The following is a 22,088-nucleotide window of genomic DNA, read 5'->3' on the forward strand; positions in this document are numbered from 1 at the left end:
TCTCCTCCTTTCTCTCTGACCGGTCGCAGTCTGTGTTGACAGGGGGGCAGAGGTCGACCCCGAGGCCCCTTATATGTGGGGTGCCACAAGGATCGGTCCTCTCGCCCCTTCTATTCAACATTTATGTGAAGCCGCTGGGTGAGATCATCCGTGGTTTTGGGGTGAAGTACCATCAGTACGCTGATGACACCCAGCTGTACATCTCCACCCCAGACCACCCCAATGATGCCCTCGAGGTGATGTCCCGGTGCCTGGAGGCCGTACGGATCTGGATGGGGAGGAACAAACTCAGACTCAACCCATCCAAGACCGAGTGGCTGTGGTTTCTGACGTCCCGATATAGTCAGTTGGCGCCATCTCTGACTATTGGGGGCGAGTCGTTGGCCCCCACAGATGGGGTTCGCAACTTGGGCATCCTCCTGGACTCACGGCTGTCTTTTGAAGAGCATATGACGGCCGTAGCCAGGAGGACTTTTTATCAGGTTCGCCTGATTTGCCAGTTGCATCCCTTTCTGGATCGGGACTCGTTACGCACGGTCACTCACGCCCTTGTCACCTCACGCCTGGATTATTGTAATGCTCTCTACATGGGGCTCCCCTTGAGAAGCACCCGAAGGCTCCAACTGGTCCAGAATGCGGCCGCGCGGGTGGTAATGGGAGCAATGTGGCGCTCTCATGTAACCCCCCTCCTGCGCGAGCTGCACTGGCTCCCAGTGGTCTTCCGGGTGCGCTTCAAGGTTTTGGTTACTATCTTTAGAGCGCTCCATGGCTCAGGACCAGGGTACTTACGAGACCGCCTCCTGCCACCAATAGCCTCTCACCGACCAGTTCGCTCCCATAGAGAGGGACTCCTCAGGGTGCCGTCGGCCAAACAATGTCGACTGACGGCCCCCAGGGGGAGAGCCTTTTCTGTGGGGGCACCTACCATCTGGAACGGGCTTCCCCCGGAGTTACGAAACATCCAAGACTTACGCATTTTCCGCCGAGCCCTGAAAACATTTCTATTCCAACAAGCTGGTCTGGCCTAACTCTCCCTTTTTAATTGGCTTTTAAACTGTCTTTTAAATTGGGTTTTAAACCTCTTTAGATAAATTTGGATTTTTTTTTTTTAATCTTTGAGCCTAAATTACTTAATCTGTTTCTTAATAGTTTTTAACTTCTATATGTATTTGTATTTATTATGGCTGTTCACCGCCCTGAGTCCTTCGGGAGTAGGGCGGTATACAAATATGAAAAAATAAATAAATAAATAAATAAATTGTTTGGCTGACGGCACCTGGAGGAGCCCCTCTCTATGAGAGTGTACCGGCCGGTGGGAGGCTGTTTGTGGTAGTAGGCGGTCCCATAAATAACCAGGACCTAAGCCATGGAGCACTCTAAAGGTGGTAACCAAAACCTTGAAGTGCACCCGGAAGACCACCGGGAGCCAGTGCAGCTCGTGCAGGAGAGGTGTCACATGAGAGCACCATGTTGCTCCCATAACCACCCGCGCGGCCACACTCTGCACCAGTTGGAGCCTCCGGGTGCTCTTCAAGGGGAGCCCCATGTAGAGAGCATTACAATAGTCCAGGCGGGAGGTGACGAGGGCATGAGTGACTGTGTGTAGGGAGTCCCGATCCAGAAAGGGATGCAACTGGCGAATCAGGCGAACCTGATGAAAGATCCTCCCGGTCACGGCCATCAAGTGCTCTTCTAAAGACAGCCGTGAATCCAGGAGGACGCCCAAGTTGCGAGCCCTCTCTGTGGGGGCCAGCGATTCACCCCCAATAGTAAGCGATGGCGTCAACTGACTATATCGGGACGTCAGAAACCACAGCCACTCGGTCTTGGATGGGTTGAGCCTGAGCCTGTTCCTCCCCATCCAGATCCGCACGGCCTCCAGACACCGGGACATCACTTCAAGGGCATCGTTGGGGTGGTCCAGGATGGAGATGTACAGCTGGGTGTCATCAGCGTACTGGTGGTACTTCATCCCGAAACCATGGATGATCTCGCCCAGAGGCTTTACATAAATGTTGAACAAAAGGGGCGAGAGGACCGACCCTTGTGGCACCCCACATATGAGGGTCGACCTCTGCCCCCCTGCCAACACAGACTGCAACCGGCCAGAGAGAAAGGAGGAGAACCACCGTAGTACAATGCCCCCCACCCCTAACTCTTCCAACCGGTACAGCATGATACCATGGTCGATGGTATCAAAAGCCGCTGAGGGGTCTAACAGGACCAGGACAGAGGAGCACCCCCTGTCCCGAGCCCTCCAGAGATCATCTACCAACGCGACCAATGCCGTTTCCGTGTTGTACCCGGGCCTGAAGCCCGACTGGAACAGATCCAGATAAGTCGTCTTTGTAAATACATTTAATGAATTATATCCTTCAGACTGTTACAAGCTTCATGATTTAGTCCATCAATTGGTAATCTAGAGTTTCTCATATATTTTATTTATTTATTTATTTATTTATTTATTTATTTATTTATTTATTTATTTATTTATTTATTTATTTATTTATTTATTTATTTATTTATTTATTGGTTCGATTTACATGCCGCCTTTCTCCGGAGACTCAGGGCGGCTTACAATGCATTAAGCAATAGCCTTCATACTTTTGTATATACCTGCTTAGTAGGGCTTTCGGGCCCCCCCAAGCGGTGTTCTTTTTTATACAAAGTCAGCTTATTGCCCCCACAATCCAGGTCCTCATTTTAACAGAAATTGAAGCACATCAGTTATTGACTCGATTTAATCCATTACAATTGGTGCCTTTGGAAACCAGATTTAGAACATAAAAGCAATAGTTCTTAATCAAGCCATGTGATCCTGTCCACCATTAAACCATCTTTCCAAGCAGTCTCCATGTTTCCAGTGTCTTTTTCCCCACTTGGAGCAGAACCCAGAAGGATATTTCTTCCAACACAGTATTTAGTCATTTCAATTAAATTTACAATTTCTATATTTCCTTTTTACCATATTTATTCCTCATCTATTTTTTTAAAAAAACAATATTACCATTCATCCTCATCTCTAATCTTAATCAAATTCAATTTTTCCCTTCTATTCTATATTATACCCCTTCGCATTGTCATCTATTTTTATATCCATCCTCACATTGGTTAATTATGTAATACAGTTGTTTAATACAAATTCAACATTTTAATATAAATCAATTAGTTATATAACTATCTTTTTTGTATATTAATCAATATGAACATGAATATTCCAATTATTTCCATGCAATCCAATTTCTTACACATCAATTAATTATATTTACCAATAATAATAAACCAAATAATTTCCCCCATATATTCCTCCAAACCACAACTTAACCAATTAATAGTATCTCAATTATTACAATTCCCTAGTTAAATAGAGCTTTTTTTCTTTTGTGTTTTAAAATCTTGGAACTCTCCTCTTTTGCCCTAAATTTCCCATTGTTTGCAGTTTTGCACTTACCTTTTTTGGTGAGGAAAAAGAAATCTCTCTGCCTCATTTTGTCACGTTGCAGCCTGCTTACTTTCAATTTCGCTTTTTCACCATAGCTAGAGGGAAAAAAATCTGCTCCAGGAATTTACCTCTTTGCAGCTAGCTCTTTGAAGCCCCGCGGCAAGAATTTAAAGTTTTTTTTCCCTCTAGCTATCAGCTGGGACTCCGGAGGCAGCAATAGATTGGGAGTGGGCGGGGTAAGCGAATGGTAACCGGGCGATCCAACAAAGGCAGAGGGTGAGGGTGAGTGAAGGCATGGGGGCGGGGCGAGAGAGGGCTTTGGCGACCCCTGTGAAATGGCCGTTCGACCCCCAAAGGGGTCGCGACCCCCAGGTTGAGAACCGCTGCTCTAACCGCAATAAAATACTTTATGCCACCAGACTCCAAATTTTGGCTTAGACAACTTAGAACTACGCCGACTTCAGTCTGACCTCAGCACAGTACATAAAATTATCTGCCACAATGTCCTTCCTGTCAATTACTACTTCAGCTTCAACCATAACAATACATGAGCAAATAATAGATACAAACTCAAGGTAAACCGTTCCAAACTTGATTGCAGAAAATATGACTTCAGTAACAGAGTGGTCAATGCCTGGAATGCACTACCTGACTCTGTAGTTTCTTCCCCAAACCCCCAAAACTTTAACCTTAAACTGTCTACTGTTGACCTCACCCCATTCCTAAGAGGTCTGTAAGGGGCATGCATAAGTGCACCAGCGTGCCTACTGTCCCTATCCTAATATTCTTTTTTACTTACTCTTTTCATGTATTCAAATTATGTTTATACTTTAACCTGTTATCTTATATATGCTTGACAAATAAACTTATGATTATGATTATGAATAGTGTACATCAATATATCATACCAATATCCATGCCTGAGTCTGTTCTATCATGAAAGTAACTCTGAGTCCCATGGGACCCATGCTTATAAATTTCTCTACCTTCGGGGCTCCTAAGATTCCCCATATTTTCTGCTTTAGAGAGTGAAATTAAAGACTAAATGATGAACTTCACATCATAATTCATGAGGAATGGAGTAGCCAGATTGGGATTAGTTAACATATTTGCCGTTTTCTATTATTAATACAGCTGGCTGTCAATAAAGCCAAGGTGATCTAGGTTGTTGTCATTGATCCCTATTCTAGAGGATCTTCAATTGCCCTTTAGGGTTGCAGAAAAGAAAGAGGATGCTAGAAAAGACTAAATGCAGATGCTTTGCAGGCCAATCAGGTAATGAACAAGTTGCAGTATTGCCAGGAACATCAATTTCAACATTAGAGTTAAACTAGCAAGTCAGGTTCCTTAGGTTGACTTCATTGTGAATGAAGGTAAATATACATGTCTGAGGATAATTGCAGGATCCAATCTGACTCAGTCACTAGGACCAGAGGTTTATTCTTCCAAGTTTTCAGACTCCTGCTAAAGCCAATCCTCAGAAAGATGTTCCCCGAGGATGGGCTCCAGCACAAGTCCAAAGCTTGGAAGAATAAACTCTCTGGTCCCAGGGACTGAGTCAGATTGGATCCAGGTTACTGTATTTTAGACCAGGGGTCACCAATCTTTTGGACCTCAGGTACCACTAAATTCATAATTTTAAATCCTACAGCGCACTAATTTATTTTTATTTATTTATTTTATTTTATTTTTATACCGCCCTTCTCCAGCAGGACTCAGGGCGGTGAACAGCCGAGATAAAACAGAGCATACAAAATTTAAAAAACAGTTTAAAAGGTAATTAAATTATTTCGGCCCACAATTTAAGACAACCCAATTAAAACCAATTTCAAATTAAAACCGAACGGATGGGATCAAGCCAGCCCGGCTAGGTGAAATAAATGAGTTTTCAGGGCCCGACGAAAAGTCCAGAGGTCTGGTATCATGCGTATCTCTGGGGATAGGTCGTTCCAGAGGGCAGGTGCCACCACAGAGAAGGGTCTCCCCCGGGGGTTGCCAGCCGACATTGTCTGGCGGACGGCACCCTGAGGAGGCCCTCTCTGTGCGAGCGTACTGGCCGATGGAGGCTATTGGCGGCAGAAGGCGGTCTCGTAAATACCCCGTAATTAGGTAGATCATAATATGATCTCATAAATTAGGCAGATCATAATATGATCTGCCTAATGACTGGCTGGGTGGGCATGGCTAGGTGGTCATGTGACTGGGTAGACATGGCCAATTCAATGTCACTCATGTGAAGGAGCGCCTTGCCAGCCTCTACTCACCCCTCCCCTCCCAGCCACTCCTTGCCTCCCCGCCCAGGCTCCTTAGGGCCCCAACAGGAAGCATTTGTTGGGAGCTAAGCAGCCACCATGAGAAAGAGTTGGAAAACAGCTGGCTCAGTTCAAATTGACCGAGAAGGTGACTCAGCAGAAGCACCTCACTGAGGACTACAAGCATAGGCTTTCCAAGCAGAGGGAAGACCTGCGGGAGTGCAAGGCCAAGTACCGGCACCTGGAGGCTCAGCGAGCTTAAATGGTCAGCCAGTTCCAGGCCATGAAGCAGTCCCACTGGAACAAGGCCCTCCGGCTCTTCACCACCAGCGGCACTTCCTTCTAGCCTTCACCCAAAGCCCCATACCAGGAGGCTGAAGCAGACCCTAAGTCAGAATTTCTGTCCCCCTCCGACCCACACAAAAAGACCCCAAAGGGGGAGACTCTGCAGCAACACAACTGTTCATTACACATATCCAGCCCAGGGGCCATAGTTTGAGGACCCCTGATTTAGTGCAATATAAAAAATGCAATAATTTTTCTGCAGACCACCAAAATTTTCTCGCGGACCACCATTTGGTGACTGCTGTTCTAGACTACATACACTTGCTACCTTTAACTTGAGTAAATAAGAATCCAAATCAGATCACTCATCATATCAAAATGTATGTCATATTCCAACAGTCTGACAACTGAGGATTTTTCTTTTGTCCTGTACTCTTCCATTATGTCCATATCCAGAAATGATAATTATTATTGATGCAGTTTGTGAATTTTACAGATTTAGGTATGTTTCTCTGTGCAGTAGTCATAAAAAGTCAGAAAAGCTACTCAGGACGTTTATGAAAAGCAATTTCCTCACTGCCAAACTGCTTTAATAACAACTCTGGAATCAGTGGCATTTGAACTCATTCATTTTGAGTTACATTTTCCAACAGTGATAGGTCAGTAATATATATATATATATATTATATATATTTGTTTTCTGAGGTTTTCGTGGGTGTTTATATGTAGGTCTTTGGTTATTCGGGTTTTCTCCCGCGTAAAATTGGAGGTGTCTTGGCAACGTTTCGACGAAGTCTCATTCGTCATCTTCAGGCTGGCGTTGACACCAACCTGAAGAATGAGACGGGAAAATAACCAATGCGATCTGGTACACAGTGCTGGTTGTTAATAGTAATATCTGCTAAAGCAATTGTCTAATATAAAATAGTTGTAGTATGAATAAATTTGAAACTGGAAAACAGAAGAGTGTGCATGTGTGTTTTTTGGGGAGAAGGGAAACATTCTCTGAGGTAAAAAACACCACCACCTGTTATTGAAAACTCTCACATAAAAGAGAAACCTGCACATATCTGAACAAGAGAAAGCATAAGATTGTGGATTTTAATCAGTGTTTAAATTTACCTAAACTAAAATGCACAACCTATAAAGAATTAAATAAATATTTAAGGCAAATATTCATGAAACAGCATGGCAGTGAGACAGAAAAGTTAACTGGGTTATAAAACTTCCAGAACATTCCTGTGTTTAGTCATATGGCATGAGTGTGGGGAGAGAGATATTTCACCAATATATTTCAAGTTATTTAAAAAACAAACAAACCATAAAATGGCCAACACATCAGGAAAAAAATGGTATCATTCATCCAATATATGCCAATTAGAATCATTTAGTTGCCTTCTATAGAACATTAACTAAACCAAAGCTACAGATACTGTAACTTATAACCATTCATTAAGGGACCATTTAAAGTTAGAAGAGCACTGAAAAATGACTGGTCCTCATACTTATAACCATTGTAGCATCTCCATGGTCACAATCAAAAACTATGTATTTTGGCATCTGTTTTTATGATGGGTGCAGTGTCTCAGGATCATGTGATCACCATTTGAGGCCTTCTCAGCTGTCTTCTGACATGCAAAGACAACGGGGAAAGCCAAATTTGCTTAACCACCACAGGGATTCACTTGCAGATTCAACTGTATTGATTTGCTTAACATGGCAAAAGATCATAAAATCAGGTGCAACTCACTGAAAAACTGCCTTGTTTAGTAACAGAAATTCTAGTCCCAATTATGGTCATAAGTCAAGGATACCTGTAATTGTAGGCAACATTTGTATTTTTAACAGTATTTTTCAATATGTTGAAAACCAGTAAATATAATGGAATCTGTTGATCCTATCAACATAAGCAAAACCTGGAGGAATGACATCTGGAGTCTTTCAACGAATTTAGCAGCATATGTGTATCCTTTAAAAAGGCTATAAAGTTATCTGAAAGAACATATACATTACACATTTCACAATCCATTTTAGGCAATACTTTTATTAAGCCAAATTTTAAAAAATTAAATATAAAAGCTATCAAGATTCCTAGAAGAGGCCGTAGCTGGGAGGAAAAGAGAAGATATGGTGGGAATGGTTAAAATTGTAACCAGATACAGTATATCTGAAAAAATTAGCAGATTTGGGAAGACTGATCTATCTTGATTTGCAGGGCTTCACCATAAAGGCAGACTCCTTTTCAAACCCAATCTGAGGATGCCAGGGACCGAGCCCTGAATCTTTTGTATGCAAAACTCACCTGCAGCCCATTCCTGTCAACCTGAAAGATTTATTGTGAGAATGATTTCTAAGTAATCTGCATAATGAAAGAGCTGTTAAAATCAATTTTCTTTTTGACAGCCTTATAAGTCTCCAATACTTTGTTGAATCCAATCTGAATGGATTTACAGAACTGAAATGTTTGTAGATATGAATGATTGTGTGAATATGCAACTAAGGCCCTCCATATCACAATTTCATTTATTTCCTTAAGCAATTAGAGTGCTCCAATCACATATGACTCTAAGTGGTGTACAGTTGAATAGGGTTGAAATACAATAGTTAAAAAATTAAAACAATAAATGGTGCCAAACGAAAATACTGTAATAATCTTCACTTCTATTACATCCAGGGAAATCATGGCAATACTTACAGCAAAAGAGGAACATAGGATGATATTGTATCAATCCTCAAGGGCTTACTGAAATAGCTAGACTTTTCTTATTACATTTAACTTTTTTTTTATAGTTGCATGAAATAGGAGGAATGCTATCTTCACATTTTATCCATGAAAGTTAATGCACATTCAAAAAATTGTTAAAAACTTGCATATAAAAATGGGAAAAATTAAATTATTGCATTATCTTGATATGCTGATATGTCTTTCTAAGTCATCTTTTGATGCAGTGGGGCTTTGAAACTATTTGTGATTATCATTCAAAATTAAACCTGTTATTGTGAATGATAAAAATCAGCAAGTATACATGTCCTTTTTACATGTATTTCTTTCCCATAGAATCTTCCATCTAATCAAGAGTTTCCTTTCCCCTGCAATAATTTTGAAAAAACTACTCATGTTAGTATGCATCAACAACTAACTACCCCCATGTATGATTTGAACTCTTAACTACATCTAGCAAGCCTGTTGAACACACCAACACTGGGGAACATATTACAGATACGTTCCATACATTTGGGCTATATTTGTTTTTATAGATTATTCTTTAATTCTACTCTATACATTGGAATAGGTCCAATGTTGTCTGGTTGTAGAGAGAATAAACTCAACTTGGGTTAGGCACAGTTTTTGTCATTCTAATTGTTATAGAGACACTTCAAATGAAGGCTACTTTTGTTGCTAAAATTTGCAGCCCTCTTCCCTGCCTCGATGCTACTAAAGCTGTTCTAATTTTGTCCTTTTGTTCTGTCCGAAGTCAGTCAGACAGCTTCAGGGATTGATCACTTCCTTAATTGCAGTAATTTTACCTTAAATACAGGCAGCTGAGAGTTCATCATCAAGTTGCAAATTTCGCTGTTGAGTAAGAGACCTCCCCCAAGCAAAATAATTATGGATAATAACAAGTGGATCATAATAAATGCAACACACAACAAATGTGCTCTAAGGACATGAAGTAGAGTCACAAGGGCTATTAAGGAAGCCCCATGCTTTTCTCTCTGCTTTTTGGTTAAAAAAAAGAAGACAGAAAACAATGTAATATTCTTAATTGTCTCTTGTAAACTGGAATCTAACTCATCAACCAGCTCTGTTGGTTTGTTATAAATAATACCCAATTTTACTCTTGTATCCAAAGGGTAGCTTACCAGTATCATCAGCATAGATGAGAACTGCCACCTCAATTTACATCTGTACATAAAAGGCTATAATGAAGGCAGCAGGGGATACACACTTAAAGTTAATTATAGTATTTGCATAGGTCTGCACCTGAAAGAAGCCCATTTTCCACTATTCTCCCTTCATCTTTCTCATTTATTTTGGCCCTTGTTGCGTATTTCCTTTCTTCCCAGCAACCAACTTCAGTTTAAAAAATGGAATATGCCGTGAACAGACATACACACACAGACTATAAATACTCTCTTTAAGCACTGCATGCAATTCCAAAACTATTTCAAATCCACAGGGAATTACTCAGAAACAACAGCAACCAACAGAGGTGATTAAATAATTATAATCTGAAGTTTCAGGTTAAAAAAATTGAATTGCTCTCAAACTAGATCATAGATGTTGGATCCATGGTGCTCTCTGAGTTTGGTCATTTTCTTGCATAGATGTAATGTTCTCAGTTTCTTAAGTGTGCAACAGTTTGAAACAACTTAAAAGGAATAAGCATGGATAGCTTTTTCCTGAAAATATAAATTCTCCATAAATAAATACCATAAATAGTGTAGATAGAAATACAAAATAATGAATAAGAGAATTGGAAGTATTGGACTTTGGAGGTCTTCTGATCCAACCCCCTGCTCAAGCTAGAGACCCCATTCCATTCTGGACAAACTGCTGTCCAATCTCTTCTTAAAAACCTCCATGGAGCATCCACATCTTCTATAGCAGGGTGTCAAACTCACATCATCATGGCAACATCACATGATGTATTGGGACTTTTTCCCCCATCGCTAAAACAGGCGTGGGTGTGGCCGGTGTGTAACACATCTGGCCCACGGGCCTGGAGTTTGACAGCCCTGTTCTAGAGTCAAGCCGTTCCACTGATTAATTTTTCTCACTGACAGGAAATTTCTCCTTAATTTTAGTTGGACTCTCTCTTTGTTAAATTTCCATGTTGTTTCTTGTCTTGCCCTCAGCTGCTTTGGAGAATAGTTGATCCCATTCTCTCTGTGACAGCCCCTCAAAAACCGAAAGACTGCTGTCATGTCACAACTAGTCCTTCTCTTCACTAGACTAAGTGTTTATAGTTTCTGCACCATTCATTGTACAGTTTGTTGCTCTTCTCCGTACTTCTTCTGGAGTCTTAACATCTTAATCTCAATATTCTAATTTTACTTATATTCTGGGCCTCCTTCTTGCCTTGCTCACCACTATTTTCTCCAATTACTATTAAAATAAGGTTGGGACAAAATCACAGAATTTTGTAATGCCCCCTTCCTTCAATGGTCATGCTAATTAGCACCTAATTTATGAAGACATTTCTTAAAGATCTTAATGTTTGATAATGATATGTTTTGGACAATTACTATGAAGAATTCTTGTTTCTGAGTTTTGGACCTATCTCAGAAAGAAATCACCACTGTTTTCATTTTTTCTTTGAAAGAAACACATTGCCAATTTTCCTCTAGAAAAATACAGAGAATTTCTAACTTAAATTGAACGGAGATTTAATGTATTTGTTCCTTTTCATACACAGCATGAAAGAAGATACATTTATAAATGAATCCCTGCCTATCTCTCCTACAAAGTGTCTTGCAATCAGAGGATAAGCCACCTGGTCAAAAAAAAAACAGATTAAACCCACTTTTGTCTATTCCAAGAATTACAAATAAAGTATGAAAGAGTTTCTTAATATAGATGTACGCTGATGAGACTTGGTTCCCATAGGTAAGCTTTCTAGATCTTAGAGATAATAAGAAATGAAAAGGTGAGGTTCACAATTGTTTAAAGTGCTCAAATCATATAGACAGAATAACAGTAAAGCGAAAAGCTGAATAGAGTCTAGAATCCAATAGAGTTAAATATTCTGTCTGGTTGTGTGCTTAATTTTAATTGCTTTTCTATTTATCTTTTTAAGTTCTGTAAGTCACCCAGAGCCACCTATCAAGAGAGATGGGTGGCATATAAATTTAAAAATAAAATAAATAAGCAGTTCTTCATATCCAAAAGTTCAAGCAAGATTCTGAAAAACTAGTCATGTCAAACTAACTTTATGCTTTAAAAAAATCTACATCATAGTAGACCTGGTTGTAGTCCCTCATTATGCTAAGCTGTAATGTGTTTTTTATTCATATGTTTCAGCTGAACTTGTTGCATAGACAAAATCATTGTAAACTTACCCAGAACCAGGAGATAGGCAGAAGATAAATTTCATAAATAAATACATTTACAGCTTATTTTTTTTATGATGAAGTAAATAAAGAAACAAATAAAATGCAGCAAGAAACAGGATGAAAAAATTTGGAAATATGTCTAGTTATTTATTGTATAACCGTTTTAAACACAGCATTAAAATATTAATAAAAACCATTATTAAAACATGCAGAGTTTATGCTTTACTGCTTTAACTACTGTCACAAAACATACCAAAATGTTCTTTTAAAAATCAAGTTTAGGGCAGAATTAAGGATGGTGTTTTCCCTTACATATTACAGGTGTGTCCTCTATAACACTCATAGCATCATTATTATGTCAGGAATCTATTTCAGCAATATTTGTTTTAAAATGTATGGCCTCATCATTATAGCACTGAGATTTTTATGAATATCAAAGTAAACTCCTTCTATTCACTTTTGGTATCTCAGAGTTTCTCATGATGGATCAAAATCTTTTTTCCATTTGACTACCTGCATGCTCTACAAGCTGCATGATTTGTTGTATTGGCATGAATCTATTTCATCTGATGTATCCAAAATAATTTGTATCTATATTCAAGGGACTTATAGTTGACAATTAGGCTGAGTTAGGCTTTGATATGCTTAAGCTTACCTGATCTGTCCAATGTATGCTATTAGAATGCTCTTGGGAAACGGGAGGAACTATCACTATCTAGAACAGGGCTGTCATGGGCTGTTCATGTCCACACCCAGTTTAGCAATGGGGGAAAAAGTCCTGATACATCATGTGATGCCGCCGTGACGTAAGTTTGACACCCCTGATCTCTGAGGAGGAAACTGCAGTGATAAATGGAAGTAATCATAACAATTTAATTCCTTCCGTGTATATTTTGGACTTCAATTCCAAGACAGTCTATGGAAAACTGAGGTCCAATATATCTAAAGGTACCAGGTTTCAGGATGTTCAAACATTGAGAAAGCGGAGCAGTTACATAAAATTGCCACTTTTAACAGCATCATTTCAACAAACTTCTGCAATTCTATCATCCAACAAATTTCCAAGGTGAACTAGCTACAAGTCAATGCATTAAAAATAAATCTTCAAAATGATTTTTCCAAAAGTTACAAAATAAAAAGAATTTTGTTACCAATACATGGGTTTGCTTTGGAATGTGGTTTGAAAAAGTTGGTATCAGATGGACATTTATGTCCAAGTGAAGTATCATGGCTTTCTTGAAAACAACCTGGACAGATGCAACAGGTTTTTCCTAAACACATCCATAAGTGATTTTTTTAAAAAAGTATATTAAAGAAACAGGCATAATATTAAATTATTATATGGCTCAGATTCTTATGGACTGCCTTGGAAAAAAGACAGTGTAAGAAATTTCTAATTCAGGGTCTTTGCAGAAGAAAATATATTACAGACAGACAGCAATATGAAATCCAATTTGACTATGATAAAATTTTATATAAACAATAATACTGAGATGGTTTATTGTAACATAGTAGGAAGATGTTCTTAGAACATACTCTTTTAAAAAATAAAATGTCATTGTAAAACTGAACTTATACAAACGCAACGTCTATGTATAACTGCAACATTCAAAGTCATTATAGAAGACATTCTTTACTCACAATTATTACTTGTGCATAGTATGATCATCCCGTCCTTGGACAGAATCATTCTTTAGGTAGAACTCCCACTATAATAATCAATTTTCCTCCTATATTCTAGGCAGCTGGTTATCAATTAAACTCTCCAGAAATAAAGCAATAGGAATATTTTTTTAAAAAATTACATGGTTGTACAAGAAGCCTTAATGCAAATATTCAGTTTCACTTTATAAAAGTCAACATTGATAACCAGCTATTGCATATTGAGATATGCTACTATGTGAACAAACCTTAAAATCAGATTATCTGTATGAGTTTTTCCAAATGCTTTCCATTCTTCTTTTCTCCTACCAGCTTTCCTTTGATATAAACCATCTTTATCATACAACACTGTCGCCTTCTATTGACTATCATCTCAAAAGACCATTCAAAGGGAATTGCTAATTTTCCAATTTTGGAGCTACTGCTCCATTTAAACTGTTATCTTCATGAACATATGGTGCTTGGTTCCAAAGTTCCACCTTTGTTTAAACAACTTAATACAAATTTTTGGTTCCGTTGTTGTTTTTACTAAGCAGTCTCCCTAAGGTGTTCTTGGAAAAGACGGAGTTTGCCTTATAATCCATTCTGCATGAGGGTTAACATGGTGCAGGTCTAAAAGATATGTATCTGGATCCAGGCAATGTTCATCTGTTAGAAGGGGAAAACAGTTTGTTTAGTTTTAAAAAATGAGTTATAAACTCTTCACTAGAGTTTATTTTATACTTAGTCATTAGTTTCAAATGATTTCATAAGCAATTTTCATAAAAAAATATTCCTGGGCTACAAGTAAAGTTTAGGAAGGTGGAAGATCCTATGAAGAAAATGTTTCCAGCTGTAAAGAGAAAATATAGAGATGAATTGGGCTCATGATAGAACCAAAGAGTCTGCTGAGCATTATACTATAAATGGACTTGTAGTAGCTGGAAACATGCATTTATCAAGAATGTCTCTGGGAAGCATTTTGATTCACACCTGGCAACTATCTCTTCTTTTTCACCCTTTCAAAATCAGATGTGAAACAACTTTTACCAAACACTATTTTATATGAATTCTTCATATTTCACACATAATTGCTAAATCAAGATTATGCTTTTGTCAAGTTGTAGGAACCAGGCTCAGATTTAATTAAAGGATTTTCTCCAAATACCCAACCTGAACAATTCTCAGCAACTTCCATGCTGCTTTGTTACTGGGCAATGGTAAAGCTGTCAATTCTTAGTTGCTGCCCAGCCTATTTATTCCTTCAACAGTGTTTATTCTTCATTGCCAAAACTTATCCCTTGAAACTAGTAGCCCATATTCCCCTTGAACAAGAATTAGTGCAAGCACACGTACTTATGTTGCCGCCAACTTCATATAGTAGGAAGTTCATCGAATCCACTGAACCATTACTGCAAAACAAAGAAAAACACAACAATATATTTCAATGTTCAGCAAACAAATTACTTTTATTAATCTAGATCTAAGGTCAGACAAATCTGTTTTTCAAAAGGTTAATAAAAAGTTTTAAAACTATTTAAAAAAAATTTTTTTTTTTAAAATCCCAGTTAAAACTTTCTCTTAAAACAACAATAATTTTATAATAAAATATAGTTTTTCAGTTACAGAGACTGATAATAAACCTATATGTGATCAAAATTTAAGGTTTAAGGTTTAAGGCACCCTGTTATTAAGCTGCTTAAGACCAGCTGCCTGCAATTACTGCAGGGTTCGAATCTCGCCAAGGCTCAAGGTTGACTCAGCCTTCCATCCTTTCTAAGGTAGGTGAAATGAGGACCCAGTTTGTGGGGGCAATAAGCTGACTTTGTATAAATATACAAAAGGATGAAGGCTATTGCTGAGCACATTGTAAGCCACCCTGAGTCTTCGGAGAAGGGCGGCATATAAATCAAATTAAAAAAAAAAAAATTAATCCAAGGCACATGAGAATGTAGAAAGAGAATTTATGCTGAGACTATCATGGACAGTCATGTTCCCCACCCCTTCCAAAATGAAGAAATGGATCACTGAACAAATGAACTCAGAGTTCTCTCTTGAGGCACAAATGATGACACTCAAATTATCATACATTGGACATATTAGTCCAAGCTCTCTGGAGAAGAGGGAAAGCGGAAGAAAAGAGAAGAGGACAGATAGCAGCAAGACAGATGAACTCAATTACAGTAGCAATGGATTTACCATTGGAAGACATGAAGGGCCAAGTTGGGGACAGAACATCATGGAGAAAGTTTATGTGGTCATCAGGTCACCTACTTGATGGCACATAATCAGTCACATGTGAATAGCATGTAGCTGACCTCGAAAAAGCCACACAATTATCACAGGGATGGAATAGCAGCAAGAGAGAGTAGGGTTATAGATTCTACAGTCTTTATATTTTATCTTTGCATAAGATTCTACAGCTCGAGACATAGTATCCATTTAATTAACTTCTGTAATTTGACCATGGTAGGTGGAGATTATGAAAGTTGTGTACAACACATCCGAAGGGCACACGCCGGAGAAAACTGCTCAAGAGAACAATAGTCTAGTGAAGACATTCCCTTCCTTCTCTTAACTCCTAGCAAAAGGCAACCTTCCCAAGAAAATAAAAAGGCTAAAAAATCAATACCTATTGACAACATTTCAACTTAGCTCAACAGCCAGTTCAAGAGATACTTGAATGTGTTAAAGGCAAACTGCACTGCTCCTGGTGGAAAAGGTTTGCCATTAATAGAGCATTAAGTGCTAATGTCTTAAATCTATTGTGGCACATCCTTCCTTTTTCCACTGAACAGGCATATATTTTATTTACTGAAGAAGACAAGGAAACTACTTCCTATGCATAGGGAATCTCTTGCAAACAAATACAAATTATATCAGAAGATTTTCTAAGTCAACCACATATCTGAGTCATGATTGCTAAACTGTAACTAATAATTATTATACATATTGCTATATTTTTAGCTAGCTTTCGATTAGCATAATTTGAAGGCTCAGGTCTCTTTAACACAGCACCAGAATAGAATTGATAGCATTATCCAGGTTGGGGTTTGGCCCAAAAGGTTTTAAAAGAATCCCAGCCAATATCAAGATTACAAATTACAACTATACAGAAACTATAAAGCATAAGGACCAGCTAACAAGCAGGGTCCCTAGAGACTGGACATTGATGCTCTAAGAATAACATTCACATGACAAAATTCTTCTTTCCATCGGATGCCTGGTTTCTTGTTTTAAAATTACATTGCACTGAATGGGGAAGAGACAAGAAGGAAATCAGAGTTGGCAGCAAAATTAAACTTTGCTAGCAGAAAATTCCTCTTCAGAAAGCCAGCTTTAGTAGCAATCTTCATCATCTGCTGATAATGTGAAATTTTGTTTAAATCTAGGTACCATGCTGACCTAGGCCCCTCTCAAAAAGGGAAACAGGATAGGACTACATGAATAAGGGACCAAGGCTGAAGCCTAGATCTGGAAATCCAACCTTCCCCCCCTCTTCAATAACCATAAAATAGCAATAGCAAACCACTTTGATATTTACTCCCAAGAAAAGTACATGGTTATGGATTTGTGGATAACTACATGGATAAATCTTCAAACTTCAGAGCGTTCAACAGTTCAAATTTTCTCCAACCATCTTGCTCTGACACAGCTTCCCAATTAAAACATACAGCATTTTAATATCAGCACGTTAAGCATGCCATATTAAATGCAAATATATCTTTAGCAAAGATGTTGCTTAGATTTATTTTGCTTACTTTTAGTTTTGGAGGGAAATGCCTGATATTAACCACTTGAAGTAGGCCCAAGTCAAGAAACAGACATAGCAGTGATTTCAAGAATGCTACTTTAGTGTTGTAGGGCATATAAGAGAATATTTAAAGCCTATCCCAAACTTTCATTACCCGTTTTTAAGGAAAACAAAATAAAGTCACTTTTTCACACTTTCTAAGCAAATATTTCACATCTCCTACCTCCTTCTTCAGAAACAGATTTCTTCAGATTGACTATATTTGTACAGGAGGGCAATTTTAAAACCAGAAAAAGTGTTTTTCAAAGAGTGGCAATCTAATGCAACATGTACATATTTTTGGAATCTCTTCCTCAAGGTGGAATGAGTCTGGTTGCCATGGATACTAAATATCAGTATCTTCTTCCATCTCTGCTGTGCCTCATAGTCAAGAGATGGTTTCGTTACACCAGATATTAATCTGCAGAACCATGCTTGCGTTAATTTGGATGCTTTTAACTTTAGAATTTTTTTGTCAATGATAAGGTGAAGAGGAATTTCTTTCAGTTACTATGTAGGAGTATTCTAATTTTCATGGTAGTAAAGTACAGAACTACATTAATCATAAAGAAGTTTTTTATCTTGTAATTAATTATTTTTAAGTATTGTAATGTACAGATACACTTAACAGCTTAATATACATTCCCCAGAAAACACCTTCAAATTTGGAAAATATTAAAGCCTCCTGCAGTAATGAAAAATCAATCAATCATCAAGCGCTCACTGAAACTCTTTGCATACTGTGATTGAGCTGACTTCTCTAGCTACTGAAAACACAGAGACAGATTTGTTTCCTTTAAAGTGTGTTTAACTCATATTTTCAAATTCCTCCTGCTTAACATACAAGGTAAAACCAATCATAGCTATGTTAGGCTGAAGATAAGGGAGAAAATGGGAAATTATTACCATTTGATTATATTGACTGTGCTGACAATGTTCCAGCCATTCTGACCAAGGTTTTTCTGGAATTGTCTCAGAACATCAGCTACTTTTGTTCCGTGAGTTAAATGAACTTCCAGTGAGTCTTTTAAGAACAAGGAAGCCTGGATTTTGACTATTTTGCAAGGCTGAAAGAAAGGGACGGCAATAAGAGAGATATGAAGAAAGAATCAAATTAAAAATAAATCTGTAACAAATGTGGAGATATATTGAGTTAATCAAGGTGTGGAGTTACTCTTGCCTCCAAATATCTGCTGTTTTACATCACCAGGTAGTAAGAAACAAAAGGGTGACTGCCATAAAGAAATGATTAAAAACCACTTCTTTCACATGTAAGAGGAGCATTATGAGTGCCTAGAACTGATAAAACATGACCGCCCCCTTGTGTTTACATGAGGGAGAGATCTTACTTTTCTTGAAGGCATTCCCCCCCCCCCAAAAAAAACCAAAAAAAAACCACAGCCCAATTTCTTTTTAATCCTGCAGAATCATGGTTAACTACTTTGCAGGATGTTGATGTTCTTTTGCACATCAAAACTGAATGTACAGCCCAAAGTCACTAAAAAAATCACTTCAGACGACACGTTATATATGATTGTAACATCTAGGAGAAGCAATACTGTGGGCTCTCATTTCATTTGTGTACGTGCCTTGAATGGACTATTAAATCAGCCTCTAGGTACTCCTTGTTTTACGACCACAGCTGGGATTAGAATTTCCATTGTCAATCATTGCGGTTATAAATTGAGTCACCATGTGATCAGACCTGAGTTTATGACCATTTTACTGTGGTTGTAAATCAAGTCACATGATTGTTAAGTGCAAACCCATAGTAACCAATGGCATTTTTCTTGCGGGGAAATCAGCAACAAACATGGCTAATTGTCATCACTTAACCGCAGGACAGTGCAACTAGTCATAAACCAATTGCCTAGCATTTGATTTGCAATCACATGGGTTGGTTGCAAATTCAAATTTAGGTCATTAACTGACTTTTTCAGAGGCCACAATTAATTCAAACTGTTATTAAGCAAATGGTTATAAACGGAGGACTTCATGCATGGACTAAGAACAGATCCACTTCATTTCTACCCTTTCCAGCACCAACCCTGTCCTCCAAATTATCTATGCTTACAACTGGATGCACATATCAATATGAGCAGATTCTCCCTGTTATTTTCTTTACCAAAATAATTAGAGAGGATAGATAGCTTTAGTCCCATTTATGATGTCCTAGTGCAGGGATGTCAAACTCGAGGCCTGCAGGCCAGATCCGACCCACGGGGTGCTTAGGTCTGGCCCGTGGGACAGCCCTGGAAACAGCGAAGGACCAGCCCATGGTGCCTCTGCAAACAAAAATGGAGCTCGCACACATGGCCCTCCCAGACTCCGTTTTTGGCCATCAGAGCTTCCTGCAACCCTCTGCCAGCAAAAATGGAGCTTGGGAGGGCCATGCTCCATTTTAGCTGGCAAAGCACTTGGGCCACCACAGGGACCCCCAACATGAGTAATGTCGAGCTGGCCACACCCACCCTCGCCATGCCCAGCCAGCCCCCCAAGGTCAAACACAACCCTGATGCGGCTCTCAATGAAATCTATTTGATACCCCTGTCCTAGTGATACAAAATAGCTGAACAGAGATCTCACTCACTTCAACGTTGTTCTTTTCTGTCTTTTCCTTGTCCGCGTGAATCTTTCTTAACAGATTCTTGATCCTCCTGTCATAGAACTGATACTTCCAGCTGCTGTTCTCATTCAGTTTTCTGATTTGAGTTACCAAGAAAGAAGGAACCTAAAGCAAACATGAAAAATGACAGGTGTGCAAACTTTCAGTGTTACAGTTCATTCATATCAGAAATCTCCATGAAATCATTCTGAATTATCTCCTGAAGATGGGAGAAACAAATAACCAATGTGTGGGTGTTTTGTTTTTGTTTTTTGATACGTTTAATTACATCCACCATCCCCTTACAAGTCCAATTACTGCATCAGCCATTTGATGTTGGAAATTTCCTGGTTGCTTGAAAATGATAGTTCTTTGATCAGAGTAATTTATACATGAAGAACGATTTTGAATCTAAATAATGGAATTTGTAAATACTGTCAGCATAACATAGAAAGTGAAAGGAGGTTATTTTAAATGCTAAAAGGATCCTTTTAACCAACACTTTTCTCTTTGCAGAAAAATATTACATTAAGTTTTGCTCATGTTAACTGAAGAATGATTTGGGAAATAAACGTTTCCCTAACTTACAGTCCAGAGCAAAGCTTGATAATGGATCATCATTCGAACAATATCTGCTGCTCCTTCTGCCAGCTGCTTCTCTTTTCCTTCTGGGATCTTGTTTGGCAAACTCTTGTGCATGAAGAGGTTTGGAGCAATCACAGTGGAAACATTCCAAAGGCTCATCTTGTTTTTTCTTTCTTTGGTAACTACCAGCCTGAGGAATTCCAGCAGCGCCTGAGAGAGGAGAGAAGAGAACCAATTTGATTCCAGAGAGATTGAATATTAACGAATGCTTACTGATGATACCTATCTTCTGTCAAATCTGCAAATTGAGCCAAGTAAATTGTTCAGTTATGATCTTTCTAAAAAGGTAAGATAGAACTACCACTTTGCACATCAAAAATATTTCGATGTTTGGGCATTGTAGTCTTTAACTTATATGAGTTAGCAGAAATTCCTAACACTTCTGCATTACTGGTACCTAGAGTAGAGTAGAGTAGAGTAGAGTAGAGTAGAGTAGAGTAGAGTAGAGTAGAGTAGAGTAGAGTAGAGTACTAGTACTAGTACTAGTACTAGTACTAGTACTAGTACTAGTACTGTATCGTATCGTATCGTACCATACACCACACCATATCATATCATATATCAGAGTTGGAAGTGACCTTGGAAGTCTTCTAGTCTTTATGTGCTATTTCCTGACTGGCAGAGACATTACCAAACACTATTTTGAAGCTATCCAGGAATTTTATGTTGTTGTTAATAAGCCCATTTTTGGAAATAAATGTTCCTAGAGGCTAGTTTTTCTCTCTCTGCAATTCCATAAACTCTTGTTTACTTTTTTTTAAAAAAAATCTACATTTGATGGGGCATGGAGGCTAGCAGACACCAACAAGTCCTCATCATTCTGGCAAAATGATGTCCGCTTTGTCAAAAAGAATAGGAAATGATGAAACACAATTGTTTCATCATTTCCTATTCTTTATGACAAAGCGGACATCATTTTGCCAGAATGATGATGACTGATGATGAACAAAATAGCAACAACAACATGTATGCAAATTTGTGGGTTTTTTAAAGCAATTATGAACAATGAGCTCTTCCAATTGCTGAACCCATCAAGTCCCATCATGCCAGTCAGTATGCAAGGGTGGGGATGATGGGAGTGGCATTCCCACAATATCTGAGGTACAATCATTGCCCATTTCTTTTAAAAAGAACACTTTCCATTCAATGCTATTATAGGAATATCAACAATAAAGTGGCTGGCTGGGGAATTCTGGGAATTGAAGTCAACACATCTTCATGCTGCCAAGGCTGGAAAAAAAGCCAGACTAGTCTAAAGTCCAGGAAATTCCTGATCAGCCTATTCAAGTAGTTTCCAAATATTTAGCACAGGCATAACATTGTAAGCTTAAGATTCTAACAGCTGGAGAAAATTGGGAATCTGAGACC

General features: G+C 38.6%; 1 protein-coding gene across 1 annotated transcript in view; it reads right to left on the reverse strand.

Annotated features, from left to right (window-relative positions):
* Window positions 1-14,239: 14,239 nt before the first annotated feature.
* The window catches only part of ARHGAP40 (Rho GTPase activating protein 40), a 34,137-nt gene continuing 26,288 nt past the window's right edge, over window positions 14,240-22,088 (reverse strand). The window contains exons 11-15 of the mRNA XM_070939972.1: window positions 20,664-20,870; window positions 20,061-20,201; window positions 18,377-18,537; window positions 15,034-15,089; window positions 14,240-14,346 (exon numbers count right to left, since the gene is read on the reverse strand). Of these exons, the coding sequence (XP_070796073.1) occupies window positions 14,240-14,346; window positions 15,034-15,089; window positions 18,377-18,537; window positions 20,061-20,201; window positions 20,664-20,870 (672 nt within the window). The remainder of the gene's footprint in view (window positions 14,347-15,033; window positions 15,090-18,376; window positions 18,538-20,060; window positions 20,202-20,663; window positions 20,871-22,088) is intronic.

This window comes from Pituophis catenifer, unplaced genomic scaffold, assembly GCF_029215685.1.
Source record: "Pituophis catenifer annectens isolate HBS135680 unplaced genomic scaffold, rPitCat1.0.hap2 SCAF_3, whole genome shotgun sequence".
Taxonomy (NCBI): Eukaryota; Metazoa; Chordata; class Lepidosauria; order Squamata; family Colubridae; genus Pituophis; species Pituophis catenifer.